Here is a 24,883-nt window from a genome sequence, read left to right as displayed (position 1 = left end):
GAATTTGAGCAAAATTGATGCAAAAACTTGGCCACTTCAAGACATCTGTTTTTCAGGTATTTTATTTTAAGTAGATGCGTCCTCAGAGCTGATTTATTATCAGACTGAAGTTTGGTTCCAGGATTTAGGATAAAGCTTTTAAAGAAGTAGGAATGGTCAAGTGCATTTCTGTTAAAAAAAGAACAAAACAGACTTTGACTATAATGCAATGACAGGTTTTACAACCATATGGTTTACCCTAAATGTGTTTATGAGGTTCTCCAGAAAACAGGACAGATGGCTAACAGCAGCAGAATGAACAAAAGGAGTGTGCAGGGCGAATGTCTTAGTGATAACAACGAAAAACTGAATGCTTCCCGCTGGGCCTTCCGCAGAGGACAAAAGGCTAATATCATTGGAATTCTGTCCTGCTCTTTAAGTGAAAACGAAATTTGCTTAAAATATCAACTTTTCCTGAAATCTCAATTTTTACCAAAAAAAAAAAAAAAGAAGCTAACGGGTTTATAATTCCCTTTTGAATTTCTTTTTTCAGAAATGATTTCTCCATTCCTAAGTCCATGCCGTGTTTTCATTTTACATTCTTCTTCAGGCCTGAGATTTACTCCTTGCTATTTTATTATTACTTAAAATCTGCAAAAATTTTGTTAGAGGAATGTTACCTGAAAATTGATTGATTTTCTGATTAGCTTCATTCATGAGGATCTGTCTATTAGCATGTAAATTTTGATTAGGCTGCTGGGCCCATTTTGTTTTGGCATCCCTGCTAAAAAAGCTGATAAAGGGCTCAGTTGATGCCATCTGGGAGTTTGTTTTGTGATGTCACAGCTAACACTAGAAATTAGATTGAGAAAACTAATTAATTTCCCACAATATGTTTCAGATATTGAAAAAGAAAAGGGTTTCAGGGTTCTAACAATATTTCCTAGCCATAAGAACATATTTTCTAGTATATTGATGATCCATCCTCATTTTCCTTGCTGCTAGTCTCGTGATCTGATAGTGACCTGGGTGGTGCAAAGCAGAGGACCTCTGTTAAAATTCATATATATGTTTATAGGTGTCTATATGTTGTATGATCATGGACAAAGACATGGCAGGACTTACCCCATAATGTTAAAGGAGAAGGGTATAAGGAAGTGCTGAAATTGCAGTTAAATGGGAAAATGTACATGGCATAATGGTAGGTGAAAATATAAAATGTGGAATATAAAAATTGTTTTATATCACAAAAATGGGTAAAAACTGAATATATTTATGAACAAGAACTAGAATGTAACAGACAAATCAAAACTGATTTAATTAAGTGACAGAATTGTGGGCAGCTTTTGCTCTGAATTTATGTTGTTTACTGTTTTGCAATAAGTTTTTTGAAAAGAAAAGAAACTGGAATGCATAAATAGAAACTGGGAGGTAAATTAGTCATTCCAGTTGGTGCTAGGTTACTACTGTTCATTAAAACCGGCTCCAAGCTCCATAGTCAAAGTGGAATGAAGAAAACTTGGAGATGCTCCAATAAAAACCACAGACATATTAAGAATTGAACGGTACATGCTTTTAGGAAAAGTGAGAGGAACTGAACTTACCTTAAAGGTTTCTTCAACTGTAAAATATGGAGATTTGAATCCGTAGTTTCTCATATCCTTCCAGTTCTGACATTTTTTATTCTTAGACTAGATCCATTAGTCAACAGAGTAACTGCCAACAGCCTGCAGCATCTGAAGTGGTGAACTAGGCATATGCGTATGCTTGGGAATAAACATGGTTAAGGCTGACTGGACCATTAGTCCTTCCACCATAAGAAGAATTTCCTCCAGACAGAAGAGTTTAAGGAGATATGCCCTTCCTCCTCTGACCAAGAAAATAAATAGGCTTTAACCACAGCATGACAAGTTTAGGATCATGAAAAGTTATCTGAAAAATGTGCAGTACATGTAGAGGTGGTTAAAACAGGATGGATTGTAAAGTCCCTTCACCGGAGACTTTCAGAATTAAGGTTGCCACTCATCACTCCAGGGTGGTGTTAGAAGTCACGTAGCCAGTGTTGTCCATAGCTCAGAACTCTTTCAAGCGCTGTGTGCACAACTAGCTCCACCAGTCTGTTGTTCCATAGATACTCAAATACATTTCCTCTCTCTCTTGAATGACCTAGAGTAGCCATCATATTCAGTAGCACCAGAATTCATCCTGTGTCCCCAAGCTGAAAACCAAACAGACATCCTGGACTCCCTCTCCTTTGCTCTCTTATCCAATTGGTTATGAAGTCCCGTTCCTTCTGTGCCTTTTAATTGTCTTTTGGATCAATTAGCTCATTTTCTTACCCACTACTCCTATTTCAGACCTTCATCATAGGATACTTCCATTACTGCAATAGCATCCTAACTAATCTCCTTGCCTACATTCTTGCTCTTCTTCAATCTTTTTTCAAAATTGCTGCCAAAAACTATATGTTTTTAAAAGTTCAAACTCTTTAGCCTGAAAAAGCATCTGCCTCATCTCGTCGTCTTCATTTATCATCTCTTGCACCACTCATCCACACAAACTATAGACATTTTGGAAGGACTCAAGTCTGCCCCTTTCGTATACTCCTGCCTTTATTCATGTTAGTTCTACTTAAATGACTCCTCCCCTTTTATACCTCTTGAACTCAACTTTTCAGACCCACGACAAATGTCGCCTCTTCTCAAGTGTTTCCTAAACTTTAATTTAAAAACAAAAGGCAGAAATAATTGTTTCTTCCTCCATGTTTCCAAGCACCCTGAATGTGCCAATAGCAGTGTTGATCATATCACTTTCCATTGTAATTATCTGATTACATGTGTGATGAAGATGAAATATTCTTGTGTCTATGCTTCTCACTCCCCACCTCCTGCCTGCCACATGCCAAAGGACAGTTTTGATCTTTTCTGGGTGGAAGAACAAGGGATGGTTTAAAAACAAGGATAAAAAGGCAGAAGAAAAACATAAGGACCTATAGAAAGCTGCTAAATCTATCAAGAAAGGGAGTGTTGTCACCAGGGCTGCAAAGGTTTTGCGGGGATTAACATATGAGAGCCTCTGGGTAATCAAAATCTCTAACTATGGGGAACTGAGTTGGAACCACTTTAATATTCTTTGAGAAAACAAATAAATATTGAAGTATATTTTTAATTACTACTTGGAAACTAGATTGTGTTTCTCACACACAGACTAAGCCACGTGGAGCCCTAGGATTTATTTAGCTTACATACATCTATTGCCTCCTTTTCTACTTCGTGTTGATTTCAGTACTTAAGACGGTGCCTGGGTGACTTAATAAGTGGATGTGTGACTGGCACATGTGTATGAGTACGTCATATCTGGCCCTTTCCAAGAAAATGCCCCAGGTTTCCAAGTTAACATTAACGCATAGCATTAATTAATTATAATTGTTAATGCATAGCATAAATTAATATGTCCAGATGGTGTCACTTTGTGGAATGCTCAAGCACTAGTGGTCCTTGAGGCCAGGTCAGCTGATGAAAGAACTGCCCACAGGTTGGAATATAGGCCAAAGGCCTGGGCGAGAGCTCAGAATGGAAGGACAGTAATCAACGTGAGGAAAATATGTGGTAGTCAAGAGGATAGCTATTAACGTGATGCTAAGAGAAAGACAAGGCAAAAGCTTAAGAGTGAAATAAGCTGTGAGATCAGTGGCCAGGCGAGTCCAAAGGATGGTATCCGGGTCCAAGTGCCAAATGAGTGAGATGTGTTCAGAGATCTGAGAAGGGGATATTCTTCAGAGCGTGTCTCTTATTGGGGCAGGTGCAGCAGTTTAACGTCACTGAGTCAGGCTGTGGATCATCTTCCTTTACGCTCCTCCCCCACCGAGCAGGGCAGTCCGGAGTATCCAAGGCAAGTTTTATAGTGGGTGAAACCTCTGGTGCCCTAGCACAAATCATGTTAGTATACTGGTATCTTACTGGTAGTCACTATATTCTACACCATCACGCGCAGGGAAAAAAAGATGATGCAGTCACAGTTATCTCTATAGTAAGACACATACTCCCTGGTTTTCCACTTTTCCAGCCCACGGCTCTTTGTGGGACCAGTTCCTGGGAGCAATTTCAGTAGTATCCTTGAAGAAATCAAATATTCTCAGTCAACCTACTCTATTTCTACATTTGGTCTTTTCTATTCTTCGTTAGTTACTTTTCCTCTTGGGATAAATCTTTTAAATTGCTATTGTCTTGGTATAGGAAACAACATAAAACTGTGAGAATTATTTTTCAGATTCTTTATTTTAGCGCTTTTATCTGTGGAATTTGTTTTTCAATATAGATAATTCTATTGTAGGCTCAGCTTTTGTTGCCATCGTATGAAATTGAGTCCTACATTGTTTATTGCATACATTTATCTGTGTAGCTCATTTTAAAGATACAGTTTGTACCAATTTAAATCAGGGACTGGTGTCATGTTTCTGAAATATTTTCCTTATTTGAGCACTCCCCCTCCCCCATTTTGAGAAAACCAACATAATTGCACTTTTCCCCCCCTTTTCTTTCCTTCTTTTTTAAACAGCAACCCAAGCTGTTAACCCTTCAGGATCCAAGAATATGGGTCAGCTGCAGAGCAGGAGCCCTGAGGGGCCAGTTATAAATCAGTGTGCTTTATCCCAGCCACAGAAGGCAAAGGGTTACACTGCCGAAGCTGCAGGGGCTGCGGTGGGGGAGGGGAGAGGTTTTCCTGCCTGTCCGTGCTTGGGAACACTCAGCCTGTATCTTCCTACTGGAAGCAAGGTACCGGAAATCCCCCTTCCACTTATAAAATAGAAGACAAGGGTGCTTGCTGTGGGAATTAGAGAGAACTGGGTAATATTTCTAGAGCATATTGGAATTCTTTCAGGGTAAGTGTTATAAGAAAACAAGTTATTCTTTTATTGTTAAATTATGTTCCTGTCATCAATAACTCTCCAAGCGAAGCCTTTTTTTATTAAAAGTCTCAACGCTGTAAATCACTAAGTAACGAGAGAACTTTGCCATGCAATGAGGGAGGAGTCAAAGGTGTACAGAATCAGCCTCTGATTAAATGAACTTTGTCTCCCTTCTCTCATCACATGTTATGGTATTCTGCCTGCTGGACAGGGGAGAGGGGAAAGGGCGGATGGGAGGTGGGAGAAATCATTCACAATGTGAACCCCAAAGCTCACATTGAAAGGGAGGGGAGAAATCAAGTGTGATGTGGAGACAGAGCGACATGTCTGATGGAAATGAAGTCCACAGGGTGGGAAGGAAAACTAAATCCTGTCCTGAGTTATAAGACAGGAAGGAAGTCAGAAAGTGGAAACTCAAGAAGGACTGTGGGAAAGAATTTGGTCATGTTTTGAAATGAGTTCTGGGCCGTACAAAATTAAAGTACCACATTTTGTAGTCCAATACTAAAGAAAATGGTGTTCTCTCTCTCCCTTGTTTCATTATCCAGATTATATCAAATGTAAAGAATTAGCTCCGGGAACCCCATGTTAACTAATTTATACTAAGTTGTTCTTAAATAAATAATTAATGACAGTCACATTCGTGGGGCTATAGTGATTGGTACCCCCTTTTTATTTGCTACAACTACCCACTTCCAAAGATGGATTCCATTTAGACCTCTCCCTGTTCCTGTAACCTAAGTGTGTATAATACACAGTCGGACACTCCCCGTTCTCCCATCAATCTCAGTTAAAGGCCCAGGTCCCTGGATTTTATCCCCTCCCAGCCAGCCTCCCCCACCTTACTCTTTTTCTCTATCAGCTTTTCTCAAAATGTGGTCTGCAGATCCTTGACAGTCCAGGGACACTTTCAAAGGGTTCATGAGGTCAAAAACTATTCATAATAATTCTAAGACTAATTGTCTTCTTCACTCATGGTGCAAAAGCAAGTTTTATAGTGTATAAAACTGCTGGTGCCCTAGCACAAGTATCAGTGTATTGGAACTGTAACCAGCTGTCACCGTATTCTGCACTGTCACACACTTGCAGTAAAAAAAAATAATGGTGCAGTAAGAATTATCAATTTTATTAAACCTCAGTCCTTGAAGAAACGAAAGCAGGCATAAAGCACTCATGCTGCACATGAAGTACCGTGGTTTGAGTACTGCGATTCTGAGCTGCTGGCTGAATTAGCTGCTTTCTCATGGAACACCACTTTTACTTGAAAATACAACTGAGGAGATGAACTATGCTTACTCAAACATGCGTATTTGGAGTAATTTTGAAAATAAATGAAGTGAAGTGTTTTCAAGAAAAGCAAATGACAGTATTTTTGGTTTTATTTACTTATTTTTTTTGAAGTCTTTATTTCAATTGTGGGATTTTTTTTGGTTTTTTGGGGGGGTTTGAGTGACGAAGATTGGCCCTGAGCTAACCTCCATTGCCATTCATCCTCTTTTTACTTAAGGAAGATTGTCCCTAAGCTAACATCTGTGCCAATCTTCCTCTATTTTGTATGTGGGCTGCTGCCCAGCATGGCTTGATGAGTGGTGTGTAGGTCCGTGCCCAGGATCTGAACCTGCGAACTCCGGACTGCCAAAGCAGAGAAGGCAAACTTAACCACTATGCTGCCAGGCCGGGCTGACAGTATTTTTAAATGAATTAATGAATAAATATTTTTTTAAATCTCTCAGAGTTAATTTTCTAATGTGGTTAATATCAATTGATATAACGCGCATAAACAAAAGCTCTTTGGGGTCCTCACTGATTTTTAAGAGTGTCAAGAGATCCTGAGACCAAAAGTTTGAGAACAGGTGCTCTATCTAAATGTTTCCCAAAATGTGTTCTTTGGAAGTTTGATCCCTGGGATGCTCAAATTCTGCACTATCCAATATCGTAGCCAGTAGCCACATGTGGTTATTTAAATTCACATTGAATAAAACAAAAAATTCTGTTCCTCAGTCACATTAGCCACATTTTAAGTGCTCAGCAGCCAAACGTGGCTATCAATTGATAGCCCATTTCCATCATGGCAGAAAGGACCCTGCCTTCAGAGGCTTGCACACACCCTCTCCTCTTCTTTGTTCACCATGTTCATTAGCAGGTAAAGCCTCCGCAAAGTGCCGAGAGGAGGAAATTCTCTGCCATTTTGTTTAAGCATTTCTCAAGCTTATTTGAGCACAGAACCTTATTTTTCACATAACACCTGTTCCCATTCTATGAAACATACTTTGAAAAATGATGTTCTGCCTTTTTCCAATATTCTTAACTATTCCACTGAATGTGAGGTTTTGTTATAAGCAATTTTTGTATCTCTTTTGGGAGTAATTAGATATAAGTAATACATTAAATTATAGAAACCTATCCTCTGAATCTAAATTCCATTCCTTTGCTAGCTCACAATTGGAATTTCCCTCTATCAATGTATATTCCAGTTCAGATTCCTTTTCTGATTATTTCTGAATTTTTAGTCTATGTAATGTTTGCCAGCAGGGTATATATTTGGGTTTCCTACATAGCTTCTTAGAGACTGTATCTCTGATTGGGCATCTCTGTGATTTCTGAGTATCCCCTCCAGTCAATAAGATTTTGTAAGCTGTAGGGTTTTTTTTTAAAAAAATAAACTTTTAAATTTAGAAGAGTTTTAGACTTACAGAAAAATTGCAGTAGTTACAGAGAGTTCCTAGATACCCCACACCCAGTTTCTCCTATTGTTAACATTACTATGGTACTCTCATCTGCAAGTTTTACTTTTAAAGTTTCTAATGTAAAAACAGTAAGCTTATTTATTTTCCAAATTAAAAGCATAATATAGAATATGCTTTTTTAAGCCACCAAATGCCAACACCGCACCATGAGAGTCAATAGTCCAAGTTCCCTTGAGCATAGCTAGCTGAGGCTCCACATGGTTTGTGGTCTTGTCGATTAAGGCCAAAAATCTCCCCACACACACTTATCCCAGGTAGGTGAATGGCTGGGCTGGTGACCTTGGAGCCACGGCTGTGAGCACACAGTGCTGGCTAGAAGCTGTGGGGCCACGGGAAAATAGGGACATTGAAGCCCTTGCCTCCAGTGAGGGTCAGGGAGCCAGGGAAGTAAAAATATGGAGTCTGTAGAAGCTCCCAAGTAAAAAGTCAGCCAAGGAGGACGGGTAAGACAGGGGCAGGAAGCCGAAAAGACTAGAAGGAAAGGAAATGCAGAGAAGTCGGCAGCATGGATCGCCTGCAGATAAGTTCACACGTTGAGAGGGGTGGTTAAGGACACTGAACTGGTACGGTTGCATTATGCATTTTCTATAAGAAAATAGTTTATTAAAATAGTATGCATATTGACTAATTTACATGCTCCTTTAACTTTTTTCTCTTGTGAAATCAATTCATGTATATTCATATTTATGTTTGTGAATGTATATACGAAGACAGTCCTGAAGGATATATACCACACTGTAAACCGAGATTCCTTCTGGGAGCGGGTGAGAGGGTGGGGGACTCCAGTGAGGCGGCATGAAAGGAGTCTCACTTCCCTCTATACTTCCATGGTGTTTCAGTTATTTGCAGAATATGTTAATGTATTACTTAGGTAAACCAAGAAAACAAAAAGTAGAATATGTGTTTGTTTACAAAATTGGGAAGTATTGAAAACCATATAGAAAAAAATTTAAATTATTTATATTCTCACCACCCTGTGATAACCACTTCTTTTAGTGACTTTCTTCCCCATCCCTACCCTTTCCCCATAGTATTTTAGATATATAGATGTGGCCTATAATCTATGGGCTGTAATATTGTTCACAAATCCTTGCTGCCCTTCCCCATCCTGTTGAACTCAGAAGAGGTCATATGACTTCCTTCAGCCAATGAAAATGAGCAGAAAGGATTTGTGTCACTTCTGGGCAGAAGGTTGAAGAGCCCACTCATGCTTCTGCAATTGTGGAAACTTGTCTCAAGATGGAACCTCTGTCATCTTTGTGGGTTCCAGAGTGTCTATGAAGAATACAGCAACCTTGGTGACCCAGCATGGAAGGCAGCATGAGGGAGAAATAATCTTGTGGCAATTTTCAGTTTGTTACTGAAGCATAGATTAACTTAGCCTGACTGACAGAAAACATAAATAGATATCTGTGTATAAGTGTATGTAAGTGCAATTGTGTGTGTGTGTGTGTGTGTGTGTGTGCCTGTGCACAGAGAGAAAAATATACACAAATATATCAAATGTAATGTCACTATGAAGGTGGTTTCATACTGTATATATACTTTGTATACTCCTTTTCTGACTTATTGTTATAAAAATTTTCCTACCTTACCATATAGTTTTTGGAAAATACTATTTTAATGGCTGTGTGTTTTTCCATTTCATAGACTTACCATCATCCATTTAATTTACCTTCTATGGGCAGACGTTTAGGTTTTTCCAGTTCGATTCTTATAAATTATCAACAAACATATTTGTCCACAGCTCTGACTTAGGATAAATTTCATACTCAGGATAAACGACAGAAAATGGTATTACTGTTAATCCTCGAGCTGATTCTGACTCTCACCCTCTTGGCTTCCTATACCTACCCCTTCTCCATAGGGCTCACGTAGATCAACAAGATGAAACAGTTCAGCCTCACTGACCCACAGGAACACAGGCACTGAGCTTCCTGCCAGTTTTAAAAGATGGGATAAAAATCTCCTTATCTTTTCCATTTCCCCTCGGTTCAGCAAAGTCAAAGTTGAGATTTCTTTGACTCAAGAATTTTTTTTTAAATTATTTTATTGAGGTCATAATGGTTTATAACAATGTGTAATTTCAGGTATACATTATTATATGTCAGTTTCTGTATACTGCATCATGCTCACCACCAAGATCTACTTTTCATCCATCACCATATACGTGTGCCCCTTTACCCCTTTTGCCCTCCCTCCCCTCTTCCCCTCTGTGCTCCTTATCCATGTGTTTGTTTATTTTCCACATATGAGTGAAATCATTTGGTGTTTTTCTCTCTCTGTCTGACTTATTTTGCTTAACAAAATACCCTCAAGATCCATCCATGTTGTTGTAAATGGGACAATCTTGTCTTTTTATGGCTGAGTAGTATTCCAGTGTGTGTGTGTGTGTGTGTGTGTGTGTACTACATCTTCTTTATCCATTTATCAGTTGATGGGCACTTGGGTTTCTTCCATGTCTTGGCTATTGTAAATAATGCTGCCGTGAACATAGGGGTGCATAAATCTCTTTGTATTGCTGATTTCATGTTCTTTGGATAAATACCCAGTAGTGGGATAGCTGGATTGTATGGTATTTCTATTTTTAATTTTTTTAGAAATCTCCATACTGTTTTCCACAGTGGCTGCACCAGTTTGCATTCCCACCAGCAGTGTATGAGGGTTCCCTTTTCTCCACATCCTTTCCAACATTTGCTATTTTTTGTCTCGGTAATTATAATCATTCTGACCAGTGTAAGGTGATATCTCCTTGTAGTTTTGATTTGCATTTCTCTAATAATTAGTGATGTTGAACATCTTTTCATGTGCCTGTTGGCCATCTATATATCTTCTTTGGAAAAATGTCTGTTCATATCCTTTGCACATTTTTTTATTGCGTTGTTTGTTTTTCTGTTGTTGAGTTGTATGAGTTCTTTATATATTTTGGAAATTAACTCCTTATTGGATATATGGTTTGCAAATATTTTCTTTGAGATGGCAGGTTGTCTTTTCGTTTTGTTGATGGGTTCCTTTCCCTTGCAGAAGCTTTTTAGTCTGATGCAGTCCCATTTGTTTATTTTTTCTTTTGTTTCCCTTGCCTGAGTAGACATGGTATTCAAAAAGATGCTGCTAAGACAGATGTCAAAGAGTGTACTGCCTATGTTTTCTTCTAGAAGTTTCATGGTTTCAGGTCTTACATTCGAGTCTTTAATCCATTTTGAGTTAATTTTTGTGTGTGGTGTAAGATAATGGTCTACTTTCATTCTTTTACACGTGGCTGCCAGTTTTCCCAACACCATTTATTGAAGAGACTTCGCTTTCTCCACTGTATGTTCTTGGCTCCTTTTGTGAAACTTAGCTGTCCGTAGATGTGTGGTTTTATTTCTGGGCTTTCAATTCTCTTCCATTGCTCTGTGTGTCTGTTTTTGTGCCAGTCCCATGCTGTTGTGATTACTATAGCTTTGTAGTATATTTTGAAGTCAGGGATTGTGATGCCTCCAGCTTTGTTCTTTTTTCTCAGGATTTCTTTGCCTCAAGAATTTTCATTAAAAAACTAATAGTAAAATGAAACTATATTTACAAAATGCAACTTTCTGCTGCTAACATAACTCCTAGTCAAAGATTTCCCTTCAAGGTACCCCGTCCTGGCCTTTTCCTCACTTCTTCCCTGACTGGACTAGATTCGATAGTTGCCTGGCCCTCCCAGGACCATATTCCTCATCCTCTCTGCAGTCCTCATCCTGAGTAATGCGTTCTACTCCATCGTTTGTGGGGCGCCCTGCACTAACCTGAAAGCAGCACTTTCCCGCTCTATTGTAACTTGCTTTCCTTTGCTGTCTTTTCCATTAAGCTAGACTGTGACCTTCTTGAAGGCAGAGACTGTATTTCATCCTGTAGCAACAATGATTAGCATGGTACCGAGAACTTTTCAGACTTAGGGTAAATATTGGGTGAATGCTTGAATGCAAGCTGGAACTAACACATGGATTCATGCATACATGAGTAAATGAATGAGTGAATGAGGAGTCATAAGGAGACATGCAGAATTATCTTTCCATCTCTAGGATCTGAAAGGGAGCATCTTCCTGCCTCAGGGTGTTTACATTTTCCGCCTAGATGAGCAGCTTATCTGTAAGGTGTAGGTGCTGATAAGATAGGTTTTCACAACTTGGAGGGTGCTTGTATCTTTGAGGAACATCCTGAAAACCAAACAAGCATATTCCTTTTTTCCTCTCTTAGAACTAACCTTCAGTTATGAAAAGTAAAGAGAAAATAAAGGAAACTTAAGAGTATGAGGCAAAGGCTTCATTGCCATTTCTTTTTGAAGTGAGAGACACATTCTCCGCTTTCACTAGTCAATACCTGAAGACAAAGTGCGGGAGCAGGTAGAAAAACAGGCATGCTTGGTCATCACGGGTGGGAGTGGAAATTAGTGCAAACATTTTAGGGGTAATTTGGGGGATACTTGTCAAAATTCTAAATGCATATACTATCTGACCAAGCAATTCCATTTCCAGGGGTTTGTCTACCAGAATGCTTGCTTAAGTGTATAGATATGAATGTATAAGGATGTTAATTGCAGCAGTATTTGTAATAATAAAAAATTGGAAATAATCCAAATTTCCATCAATAGGGGATTGGATAAATAAATAATATTACATCAATATATACAGGACTTTTAAAAAAGGAGATAGCCCTTTATTTACTGACATGCAAAGGTATCCAATTTAAATTATTTAGTGATGAAAGCCAAATTGTAGAACAGTTTACATAGTATGATTCCATAAGCTAGATAGAAGAGGTATATACTTAGGAGAAAGACAAGGATATACTGCGAATTTAACAGTGGCTGCCTCTGGGGAGTGGGAATGGAGATAGGAGAGGAAAACACCTTTTTTAATCTCGTATATTTACTCCTGTATTTAAAAAAATTATTTATAACAAATATATATTGCCTTTTAAAAAAATTTCTTTTTTGAGGAAGATTAGCCCTGAGCTAACATCCACTGCCAATCTTCCTCTTTTTTTTCCTGAGGAAGATTGGTCCTAAGCTAACATCCATGCCCATCTTCTTCTACTTTACATGTGGGATGCCTGCCACAGCATGGCTTGATAAGTGGTGCGTGGGTACACACCCGGGATCTGAACCGGTGAACCCCCGGCCACCAAAGCAGATCGTGCGAACTTAACGGCTGTGCCACCAGGCTGGCCCCTGTATTGCCTTTTAAAAACATTTTTAAAGTAAAAATAATAACTAATTGCTACTTTTTCAAGTCCTAGGCTGAGGATTTACCTATTCTTGGGTCTTAGAAGACTTTAATGATTTTAAGTACTTCCTTCTGAGGTTATTTAAATGATGGAAAGAATGAAACTGAGCAAAATACCAGAAATTTCAAAATTTGAGCTGCCTGCTCCACACTCCAGTAATAAATAGTTTCTGGTGTCAGGTGTTATCGACTTCATAGCCCTGTGTTGGATTCTTCTTTACAGTAGTTTAGAGACTTTTGAATTAGACCGTCCTTAGAATACTCAAGGCTCCAGCGGATGCTCAGCCACATGGCGGGTCAGACTCCGTGCAGTTGAATTTATTTTCATTCATCCTCAGCCTTCCCAGAGCAGACCCCTCAGTAACCGTTTCTGATTGGTCTGGTGTCTGACTTTTGTTTGTTTGTTTGTTTGTTTTTGTTTTGTTGCCCTTAGAAGTTGCCACATGTTCTTCCTGACAACACAATTTCTCAATATTTTAGGTTTGAATTCTTTTTGTGACCACGTTTCCCACTTTGCTTTGGATCTTCTAGAGACAACCATACCAAGCCGTTTGCAATTCCTACTTTCAACCCAGTACCACACCCAGCTCTAGACAACCTCAAGGTCCCTTTTATTCATATCTACTGTCAAATAATTAAAGCACTCTACACCAACATCTGCCCATATCAGCCTGTACTTTGGGAAGGCTAAAGAATGGACCAAAGTTCACTGACAAGCTATGTGCTTTTTTCCCATAGCTCTGGGCAAAGTCTTCAAGTGGTTGCATTTTATATGCTACATTGCTGGCCGAGCTTTTGAAGTATGCTACATAATGCAGCAGGCCATTTCAGTTGGGGTTCAGACACACCTAATGCGAACACAGCCACCAACACCTAGTAAATGTTTGCTCTCATTGGCAGGCCTGGTGCTTTAGTTTGGTAACCGGGGTGAGGAAAGAAGAGAGGGATGATGAGGATGGTGGAGATGAGCACGTGACACTGAGCCTCTTGGACTGGTTTTGAGCCCCTAGAGCTACAGAAAACTTTTTTTCATGAAGCAGCCCTGCTTTGGGGCCCAGATGTCAAACAGTGAAACAGAATTGAGAAGGGCCATTTTCTCTGGCTCCTCGTGGAATCCAGCATTCTTCTAACACATAAGGTCGGAGGCTTTGGGGACATTGGGAGACAGAATTCTTAGCACCTTCGTGATCAAGTGTTTCACGGTGGACTTCCTCAGCAGAGGCAGTGGTAAAAATTTCTTCCAGCTGCTTGTTAGCAATGAATGTTGACGAATGTGAACTAGAGCAAATCAGGAAAAATACCATGGCCCCCAAGACAGCCAGGACAGAAACGTCTGTAAGATTCTACTGTGTCCCCTCACACACGGTGTACATATTAAGTGAATGAATGAATGATGCCGTATAGTGATGAAAACTGAGCAATTGGTTTGTGAATGTGGGGAAGGCAATTGATTGGGGACTCCCAGAAATAACCAGGATCATTTTGGAAAAAAATAGCTCCTGTTTAAAGAGGATGGAAGTTAGATCCACTGTAACTTAAGCATAGCTATGCTGTGACCACATTTGTATCTACAGGCTGGTAAAGACAGGTGAAAATTGGGTTAGGAATATTTTCTAAACCACAATTGCTAAAATAACTTTTATTAAATATATGATCTCCAGGCTTTTTGGTTTTTTTAGGAATAACTTTATTTCTAAAATTGGGCAGTATCCATGGTAGTGGTCTTGATTAGATGTTTCTACGGGCAATAGAATCTGTGATTCCAGGCTGCAATTATCCTGCTTTCAAACAAGCAGACACGCGTAGGAGACAGAAGTTGTGTGGATACAATGTAGCTTACTGAATGTTTTTGTCCTCTCTGGATTTGTTGAAACTGAAGCCAAATGTGGGACTACGTGTGACTATGGGTGCTTAGATAAAAAGACTTGGGATAGTTATCAGTCTGTTAAAATGTAACTAACAAGCTCCCTTCTAGTTCTTAGACCTGAATTATCACAGAAGTTTCTGTTTGCATTTTAGAATTTATTTCTAGACCATGTCTTGGCTAAGGGGGAAAAGGAAGGACAGGAAGGTAGATTCTGTTTGGCTTTTAAGGTTACGCAGTCAATTTGGCAGCTAAGCTTATATAACCTTTAACTTCTCCTAATTAGAAGTTTTCAAAGTACCTGGCTCTCCCCAGGATACCAATTTGCTAGAGAATCTGCTTGCAGCCTCCTTGTGAGAAGTCAATTTGAAGCCTTAACCAACAAAAATGACAAAAGCATCAGCTCCACGAGACAAGTTATCCTCCACTGTTTGCCCAGCTCGTTGTGAGGTTGGGTTTTCACCTGACTTACCCTCATTCATCTTAATTAATGTGTACCCTATTCGATCACATCCATTCTCCTACATACAGGTCAAACTTTCATAAACCTTCAGAGGGAAGCCAGTCATAGAGGAGATGTTTTTTCTTCTCAGTGGTGTCAGAAGGTGACTCTTTTTAACATTAATTTCCAGATAAAGGTTTTAAAAATAGTTAAACTTTCTTATTCTTTTAGTATCTGATGATCACCCTTGGATTAAATTCAAGTTAACATTAAATTGAATATTGGCTGCGATAAACTAATCATGTATGCTTTAAACAATAAAAAGGAAAGCAAAGGGAAATTTCAGCTCATATTAAAAAGTTTGGAAGCTCAATTTATTTTCGTATAGAATTTCAGGATAATATGCTGGAGAGTGAATATGCTCTAGATTTTACAACTTTATGTGCTTGTCTCCATCCTGTGTAACTTTATCCTCTTCTGTAGCTTTAATTACTATGTACAGCCTGTCTGAAACTGCATTCAGTAGCTTTCCTTCCAAATCCGTTTGTCTTCCTTTATTCCCAATATTAGTGACAGGCACCATCAGCCATTCAGTGCCCTAAGTGAGATATCTAGCAATCATGCTACAGTAATCTTTAAAAAAAAAAAGCTTTAATGAGATATAGCTCACATAACATAAAATTCATCTATTTAAAGTGCATAATTCAGTGCTGTTTAGATTATTCACAGAATAAGTGAGATTGGTCTATAATTTCCTTTTTATGGTCAGATTTGGTGTTAATATTATAATCATTTCTTAAAGGATTTAGCATCTTCATACCCTACGGTGGTTCCAAAATGCAAAATCTGTGGAAGAGTATCACCAGGAGTGGGTGTGGGAGGGGAGGGCCTTCAATTTTTTTTTTTCTGGGCCCACACACTAGAGAACTGGGGTAGAGCTGAGGACTCTGCATTAAAGAAAAAAAAAAGGTAGGGGAATTCTATCAAACCATAGAAGATGAGATCATCCCAATGCTACGTAACCTTGTCCAGAGCACCAGGAAAGAAAGAAAACCAATCCCACATGTGAGATGTAAAAAATCTTAAATATTAGGAGAAAACCAACAGCATATTTTAAAAATAATATATATTTACAAAGTATATTCCAAGAATACAAGAGTGGTTCCATAATAGGACATCAATTAATATGATTCATCATGGTAATAAAGCTAAGGAGAAAAATCAGATTATTGCCTTCATAAATGCCAGAAAGGCATTTGATAAAACTCAACATCCATTCATGTTAAAAATACTCAACTAAATAGGAATTGAGGGGTGCTTCAGCCCATAGGCCAGCTTCTTACTTCATGGGAAAACATTACTAAAAGTGGGAAGAAGACAAAGATGACCACCACATCCAGTATATTTGACATTGGAAACAGAAGCATTAGCCAATGCAATTAGACATGAGGAATCATTTAATTGCACAAGAGTTGGAAGGAAGACAAAAAACTCTCTCTCTTTGCAAATAATGTGATTATATATCTGGAAAACAAAAAATAAATGGAAAAATTAGTAGAAATTATAAGATTATTTAGTAAAGAAGCAGGATATAAAATTAATATAAAGAAGTCAATGTCCTCATATAAACAAACAATAAGCAGATAGAAGAAATAATGGAAGAGCGGACCCTATTTAGAAGAGCAAAAATATAATACTGGGGCATAAACTTAATAAGAAATGCATAAAATCTATATAAGAAAAACTATGAAATATTACTGATGACACAAAAATAGATTTAAAAAGATAAAAAGATATATTAATTTTTGAACAGGAAGATTTACATCATAAAGATGTAAACTCTCCCTAAATCAATTTATAAGTTTAATAAAATTACCATCAGATTTTTTTTTCCTGAATCTAGATGAGTTGATTACAAAGTTTATCCAAAAGTCCTAACAAAAAGAATAGTCAGAAAAGCTCTAAGAAAAGAACTGAGGGTGGGGAAATTCCCACGAAATATTAAAACATATTGTAAATCTGCATAATTGAAACAATGTTGTATTGGTACATGATGAGTCTATCTAGAAAGACCATGGGAAGGGGAAGCAAATCCAGAAATGGATGCAAGTAAAGATAGAAACTTAGTAAATGACACAAATTGCGTCTCAAATCAATGCAATATGTAGATCTTATTCGGATCCTAATCCAAACGAATAAAAGTAAAAGACATTTTTTGAGATAATGGAGAAAACTGCACACAGAATGAATATTACATGATATTAAGGAAGTGTTAATTTTGCTTTGTATGATAATGGTATTGTGGATGTATTAAAAATATTTATCTGTGAAGGATATAAATGGGTTTATTAGTGAAATAGTATTCAGTCAGGGTTTGTTTAAAACTTCAGCACAAAAGGGGAGCCTAGAGCGTAAAATTAAGAAAGGAAAATGTTACTAAAATTGTTGTAGCTGGATGATTAGAATATAGAAGTACACTATATTATTTTCTCCACATTTGTATGGGTTTGGAAAACTCTGTAAAGCAATATTTTTAAAATACCAAGTTCCATAACTGACAAGTGACTTTTATGTATTACATGTGTGTGTGCACAACACTAGGAAAAAAAAATACCAGACTCCTGAGGATATGACAGAGCTTTTTCTGATTTTACAAACCTCAACTAAATTTTAAAGAAACGTATTGCTGAGATATTTTTGTAGTATATTCTATCAGGGGAAAAGCATTCCACGGGTGAGTAAGATTAAGTGATGAGGTGTGGAGGTGGAGACAGCAACTTTGACATTTCATCTTATAACTTTCTGTTTGAATTATTAACAATAAGTTGCAAAACTTTTTAAAAAACGAGTTTGTAATAGGACTAAGAATAACTAATAATGTTTTTTTTTAAGTTTCCAGGGGATTCTGACGGATGGACTAAAATGCAAGACATTATTAGCATGTAAGTCCTGGATGGTCTGCAGCCTCCAGACTCACCTCCTGCCACATCCCATCTCACATCCTGTCTGCCAGCCCAGCCCCACCTAACTGCAGATTCCTGGCCCGGCAGGTGATCTCTCGGCTTTGTGCATGACACACTCTCTGCGGGGCAAACATGGGAGGGTGTCTCCCTTCACAGGCACACTCACAGAAGCCTCTCCACCATCCTCCTCTCTCCAACCCCCACCCCCAGTGCCAAAGAGAACTGACTACTTTCTTCTTTGTATCACTCTGTGAACCTTGCTCATTTCATGTCTGCTTCATCCAGAGAGACTGTCTTAACTCCTTTCCAAGTGTACTCCTTGCCCTAACGTATCTGGTCAATAAATTGAGCGAGAGAGAAAATGTTTGGCTTAATTACTTGCCAGTCTCTATCTTGATTTCTAGAATAAGAGACTGTATATGTCCCTACTCTGGTTCTCCTAGCCAAAATATTTGTCAAATATCATGATGGTGAGTTAGTTTTAAAACATACTATAAAAGAAATATTCATATATCTTTGAAGTAAAAAATACTTCCTTTTTAAGTCGTATCCATTAAAACTAAGAGGTAGGAAAGGTACCATTCATATATGATTAAACAGATTGTCAACTTTTGCAATTGTCCCTATAAGTTAAAGGCACTTATGTGCACAACAGTTGTTGCCACCTCTGACTCTCTGCTCCAGAAGAAAGCTGCAGCTTGTGTGTCCTGAGAGGTGTGCCCTCCAGTGCCTAGCATGCTATCAGTGCCACTGTAATCCAATTGCCCAATCCCCAGTCAGCAGGTGGTTCCCATGGAGTGTGTTGTTACCCTCCCACAGGGTCCATCACTACCTCATCCACCACCGTAGATAAAAATTTTGTCCCCAGTTCCCCAAGAATTAGCTTGAAAGTTCTAGTATAGAGCCTGGGGGAAAAGAGGAATGGTCTCTGCTGGGATTTTGGAATGGGGTGAAATGGGGGAGAATTAGATACGTTTCTGATAGTCTCGGTTGGAACTTGAAATACAATTTAGCGTAGAAACCATGTGATTAAATGTGTTAGATTTGGGGCCCGCCCGGTGGCGCAGCAGTTAATTCGCACAATCCACTTCAGCAGCCTGGGGGTTCGTCAGTTCGGATCCCAGGTGCAGACATGGCACCGCTTGGCAAGCCATGCTGTGGTAGGCGTCCCACATATAACGTAGAGGAAGATGGGCATGGATGTGAGCTCAGGACCAGGCTTCCTCAGCAAAAAAGAGGAGGACTGGCAGCAGTTGTTAGCTCAGGGCTAATCAGGAATTTATCATGTAGTTTGAATTCCAAAGGACTTGCAAGCAAATTATGCTCCAAAACTTCATTTGTAGATTGAGGCTTTTGTACTCATCAAATCAAGAGGAAAGGGCAAATGAAATAGAACATGTCTCTGATGATATATAATTAGAAAAATAAGTCTTAAAAGTAATTGCCAGGTTAGGGGAGAGACTTTTCACCATACACACTGTATACCCTTTGCATTTTGTACCACATGCATGTGATAATTATTCCCCCAATAAGATTTATTTTAATTAAAAAGTAACTGCCAAATTACATATTTAAAACATATCTCTAGAGTGCAAGTGAATATATACTGTTTCTTTTAATTCTGGTGTCTTTCTCTGTTCTACTGTGAAACTTGAACCAGATTGATTATGGTGCCACGAACCTCAAGTAATCTACTGTTGCTGTAAAAATAACCATACTATTGTGGGGAAAAATTGACCACTCCAAAATGTGTCTCTTTGGCTTGATTTTATTTATTTATTTATTTTTGCTGAGGAAGATTTGCCTTGAGCTAACATCTGTTGCCAGTCTTCCTCTTTTTGCTTGAGGAAGATTTGCCCTGAACTAACAGCTGTGCCAATTTTCCTCTATTTTGTATGTGGGCGACCGCCACAACACAACTACCGATGAGTCGTGTAGGTCTGCGCCTAGGAACCAAACCCAGGCCACCAAAGTGGAGTGTGCCGAACTTAACCACTAGGCCACAGGCCAGCCCCCTGATTATTTTTAAGAATAAAAGACTCTGAAAGATGGCACCAGCCTGGTGGTACAGTGGTTAAGTTCCCGTGCCCTGCTTTGGTGGCCTGGGGTTCACCGTTTTGGATCCCCAGCTCGGACCTATGCACTGCTTATTAAGCCATGCTGTGGCAGGTGTCCCACATATAAAGTAGAGGAAGATGGACACAGATGTTAGCTCAGGGCCAATCTTCCTAAAAAAAAAACCACTCTGAAAGAAACTTTGACCTTTCCCCTAACTGCCTAAAAGAATTTAAGATAGACGTCCTGTCCCAGGACAGGCCATCACTATAGATAACTCTGGGTATGGTAGGCCAGGATGATCCTTGCCAAACCCATTTTTATCAACATTTTCTCTTGGGTCACATTGTCTGTAAATGGCTCAGCAGACATTTATTTATCAACGTTTGCTTTTCCATCTCCATGTAAATTACCTTCCTCCCCTTTGAAGTCATAAACCACTACCCACAACATCCTCCTTTGTTCTTAGCTGAAGATGATATTTAAGGTGGTGGCTTCAGACATTTTGGCCAGTTCCTCAGTTTTCCTGGGTTTCTCCCATGTATACATGTTGTTAAACTTTCTTTGATTTTCTCCTGTTATTCTGCCTCATGTCAATATAATTCTTAGATAAGCCAGAAGGACCTAGAAGGTAGAGGAATGTGTCTTTCTCCCCTGCATTATTTTGCCTTAACTATAAAATGTCTATCTTTAGCAGGAACATGTATTCCCCACTCCTGGTGTTTTCTTCCAGTGGAAGCAACATTGATTAGCATAATCCTCTCCATCCCTACACTCTACTCTGAGAAAGAGAAGTGACCTATCTGATCATGAATTTAGGAGCAGGAAATGAGCAATCAGAGCCCCACTCTTCCTCCTCTCCTCCTCTTGGGGGCCAGCTGCCCTCAGGAAGTATCCGTGTCTCCAAGCCACAGTGTTACAAAACTAGCCCCTGTAGGCAGCCAGTGGTAGTCCACACCTGAGAGGGTGTGTCAGTTTAATTCTGGAGTTCAGTATTGCTCACAGACGTAAGCCCCATTCTCTAATACTTTATCAGTAATTACTTTATCAGTAATCATGTTATTGTGATTACTTTATCAGTAAATCAGTAAATTGAGGTACAATTAAAAGCTTCCTTAAGAAGCAAGAAACAGGAATTTATCATGTAGTTTGAATTCCAAAGGACTTGCAAGCAAATTATGCTTATATTATGAATTATGAATTATGAATAACATGTCAATCGCCATCTGTCTCACTCCATGCCTATCTCTTCAAACCTCAAGCAAGAAAAGCAGGGTGTTATGCTTTTTGCTACATGGATGAATGGATATTCAGGGATACATGGATATCCTGCCCCTGTGGATATCACCCGCCATGCCTTTCTTCAGTGATGCCCTAAAGAAAATCAGTTGGAAAAACAAAGATACAAGTAAGATGCATTGAAAGCATATTGATAATTTGGAAAAAATATTAAAGTGAGGAAAATCTAATTTCAGACTGAATTTCCTGTGCTTTGTTCCTTTGTTTCTTCCTATTTTCGTCTCCTCCTACTATTTCCTGGCTCTACTTCCACTCTTATTTCCGTATTCAGTTGTTCACTCACTACTCCTTCATTCATCCATGTAGGAAACATTTAATTGACTTCCACCTTCCAAGCACTGAGGACACAGCATTCCGGAACGACTAAAACAGAATCTGGTGGGAGAGATAGACAAACATATTGCCAATTAAAGCATAATCGGATGAGTACAGTAGCAGAGAAGTGCACAAGGAATTGTGGAGGCATCCAGCCAGGGGCAGTCAGAGAAGACGTCGAACCTGAACAGCAGTTTAAAAGATGAGTGGGAAAAATAAGTTCTGTTAAATAATTAAAAAAATTTTTATTGCCACTTTTATCTCCGAGTGAATTTGCACAAAAGACATTTAAAACAAGCAACCCATGCACCATGAGTGTACTTTTCAAATGTGTTGCCTGGCTGTCATGCTGATGGTGGGGAGGCTTTGGCGCACCCTCGGCCCACTTCTGGTTTCAGCCACAGCTGCGGTGGACAGTTCCATGCACGCCTGCGGGATTTACTTCCTGCGCCACTTCATGCACACTTTCTGCCTCTGCACTCCCTTGGAAGCCGTGAGCCTAGTCCAAGTGCAGGTTCACCCCAGAAGGGTTGGGGAGTTAACACCCCCAGGAGCAACTCTCAACCCATGGGGACAGCAGCTGGTGAGTAAATGCACAGTCTCCTCTTCTTCAGGCACCACTTTGGGAGGCATTCTATGTGATTCTCAAAGGTTCTAGTGAAGTTGAGCCCCTACTGCCTACGGCAAAGACCTCAATAGCACACAATTTATTGGCTTTTCCTCCTTCCCTGTATCAGCCTCTCTGCTTCTGTCTCACAATCCTGCTTCCTGTTATCAGCCCTGGAATAAACTATCTGCTCCCAAGTCCGCATCCCAGGTTCTGTTTTCAAGGGAACCCAAACAAAGATATTAGTCATTCAGAAATAAAGAGCAGTGAGCCCCCCCCCCGCCCCTGTTCATGGAATGTGACTTCTATTACAGAACTGAGCTCTTATCTCAATCACGTCAGCTAAAGGATCTCGATAATTTACAATCTCTGTTGTTCTTTTACTTTGACAAGATCTCCTACTGTGAAGTATTTCATCTCTACAGAAGAGTGCATGCAGTGTGAATGTACAGCTTAAAGAAGAAGAATAAAATGAACACTCATGCACCCACCACCCCGCTTAGGAAATAGAGCATAACCAGTGCCTTAGAAGCCCCTTATGTGCCCGCACTCTTCTTCCACCCTTACAGAGGGAACCCCATCCAGAATTTCGTATTGCTTGTTCTCTTACTTTTCATCTTAATATTAGCATATTTACATCATTTAGTTTTCTACCTTTAATTAATTAATTAATTAATTTTATTGAGGAAAATTAGCCCTGAGCTAACATCTGCCACCAATCCTCCTCTTTTTGCTCAGGAAGATTGGCCCAGAGCTAACATCCATGCCCATCTTCTTCTACTTTATATGTGGGACGCCTGCCACAGCATGGCTTGATGAGCAGTACATAGGTCTGCACCCGGGATCTGAACCCATGAACTCTGGGATGCTGAAGTGGAGGGTGTGAACTTAACCACTACGCCACCAGGCCAGCCCGTGTTCTGCATTTTATATAAATTATTTTATATTCTTATTTGACTTGCTTTATTTTCCCTCAACATTGTTTTTCAGATTTCTCTATGGTGATACATTTAAGGGTAGTCCATTCATTTTCACTGTGTTATAGTATTCCACTGTATAAATATACCATACTCTATGTAACCAATTTAGTGCTGATGGACAATTAGGTTGTTTCTATTTTTTTGCAGTTACAATGTTACTGTGAACATTCTTGTACATCTCATACTGTACATGTGCCAGAGCTTCCACTCTCTAGGAGTGGAAATGCTGGGTTATGGTATGTGCATGATCAGCTTTTTTATATACTGCCAAGTCCTTGTCCAGTTTACATTCCCACTGGACCAGTATGAGAGTTTCCATTGTTCCACATCATTTCCAATATTTGGTATCGTCTGAGTTCTTGATTTTTGTCACTATGGTAGAAGTTTAGTGGTATTTCATTGTGATTTTACCTTACATTTCCCAGATTACTAAAAACTTGAGTATTTTTAGATATATTTGCATTCCATTTGTGTTCTCACTTCTTATGATATTACCTTTTTATCCATGAGCATCATATATTATCATTCCATTTTTATTTAGATGTTATTTAAGGTTGTTCAATAAAATTTCTTAATTTTCCCGTAAAGGACTTGCACATCTGTTATGAAGGTTTATTCCTAGGTATTTTGTCTTGTTGCTATTGTAAATGGTACTTTTAAAATTAATTTTTCTAACTTGTTTCTGCTATTTAGAAATGCAACCTACTTTTATATGTTGATTTTTTTAATCCAGCACCTTATTAAATATATTAAGTCCAATAGTTTATCTAGAAATCTTTTGAGTTATTCCATATAGGAAATTATATTATCTGCAAATGAGAGTTTTGTTTTTTCCTTTTTGATTCTTATGCCATTTATTTCTTTTTCTTATCCTACCACACTAGCTAGGATCAGTGGTTCAATGTCGGATAGTCATGATAGTGAATATCCTCGTCATAAAATAGAGAATATAATAAAAGTTCTGGTAGTGGATATGCTTGTATTGTTCCTGATCTTACAGGGAAGGCTTTCAAAATTTTGGCATTAAAGATAGCATGTGTATGTATCTGTAAACAATATGTCATTATACATATAACGATGTTAAAGCAATCTTTTGTTTCTGAAAAAAACCTAATAACATATTTTTTATACATTGATAGGGCTTTTTTTAATTGTCGTTTAGGATTTTTGCATCTATGTGCATGGATGAGATTGATCTGTAATTTTTCCTTTTCTGGACTAGATTTCATATCACAGTATTTTAATATCATAAAATGAACTGAGGGGCCTTTATTTCTATTCTACCGAAGCATTTGTGAAAGGATTGAAATTATTCTTTTTAAGTCATCTTTATCATTATTGATTTTTTTTCTGCTTTATCTATCAATTATTGAGATAATTGTGATACTCTTCCACTAAGGTTGGATTTTTTTCTCTAAATTGTTGAGTTTAGCGTGTTCTACATATATAGTGAGTATTGAACATGTGGCTTTAT

General features: G+C 38.7%; 1 protein-coding gene across 3 annotated transcripts in view; it reads left to right on the top strand.

Moving 5' to 3' along the window:
* ANKRD44 (ankyrin repeat domain 44) overlaps window positions 1-18,483 on the top strand; it is a 348,643-nt gene extending 330,160 nt beyond the window's left edge. For all 3 annotated transcript variants that reach the window (XM_070580487.1, XM_070580486.1, XM_070580483.1), the window contains one exon: window positions 18,083-18,483. In XM_070580487.1, coding sequence (XP_070436588.1) covers window positions 18,083-18,099 — 17 coding nt within the window. In that variant the 3' untranslated portion in view covers window positions 18,100-18,483. The remainder of the gene's footprint in view (window positions 1-18,082) is intronic.
* The last annotated feature ends 6,400 nt before the right edge of the window (window positions 18,484-24,883 follow it).

Source organism: Equus przewalskii, chromosome 17 (genome assembly GCF_037783145.1).
Source record: "Equus przewalskii isolate Varuska chromosome 17, EquPr2, whole genome shotgun sequence".
NCBI classification, from domain to species: Eukaryota; Metazoa; Chordata; class Mammalia; order Perissodactyla; family Equidae; genus Equus; species Equus przewalskii.
The sequence above is the reverse complement of the archived record's forward strand: the minus strand, read 5'-3'. Positions and strand labels throughout refer to the sequence as shown.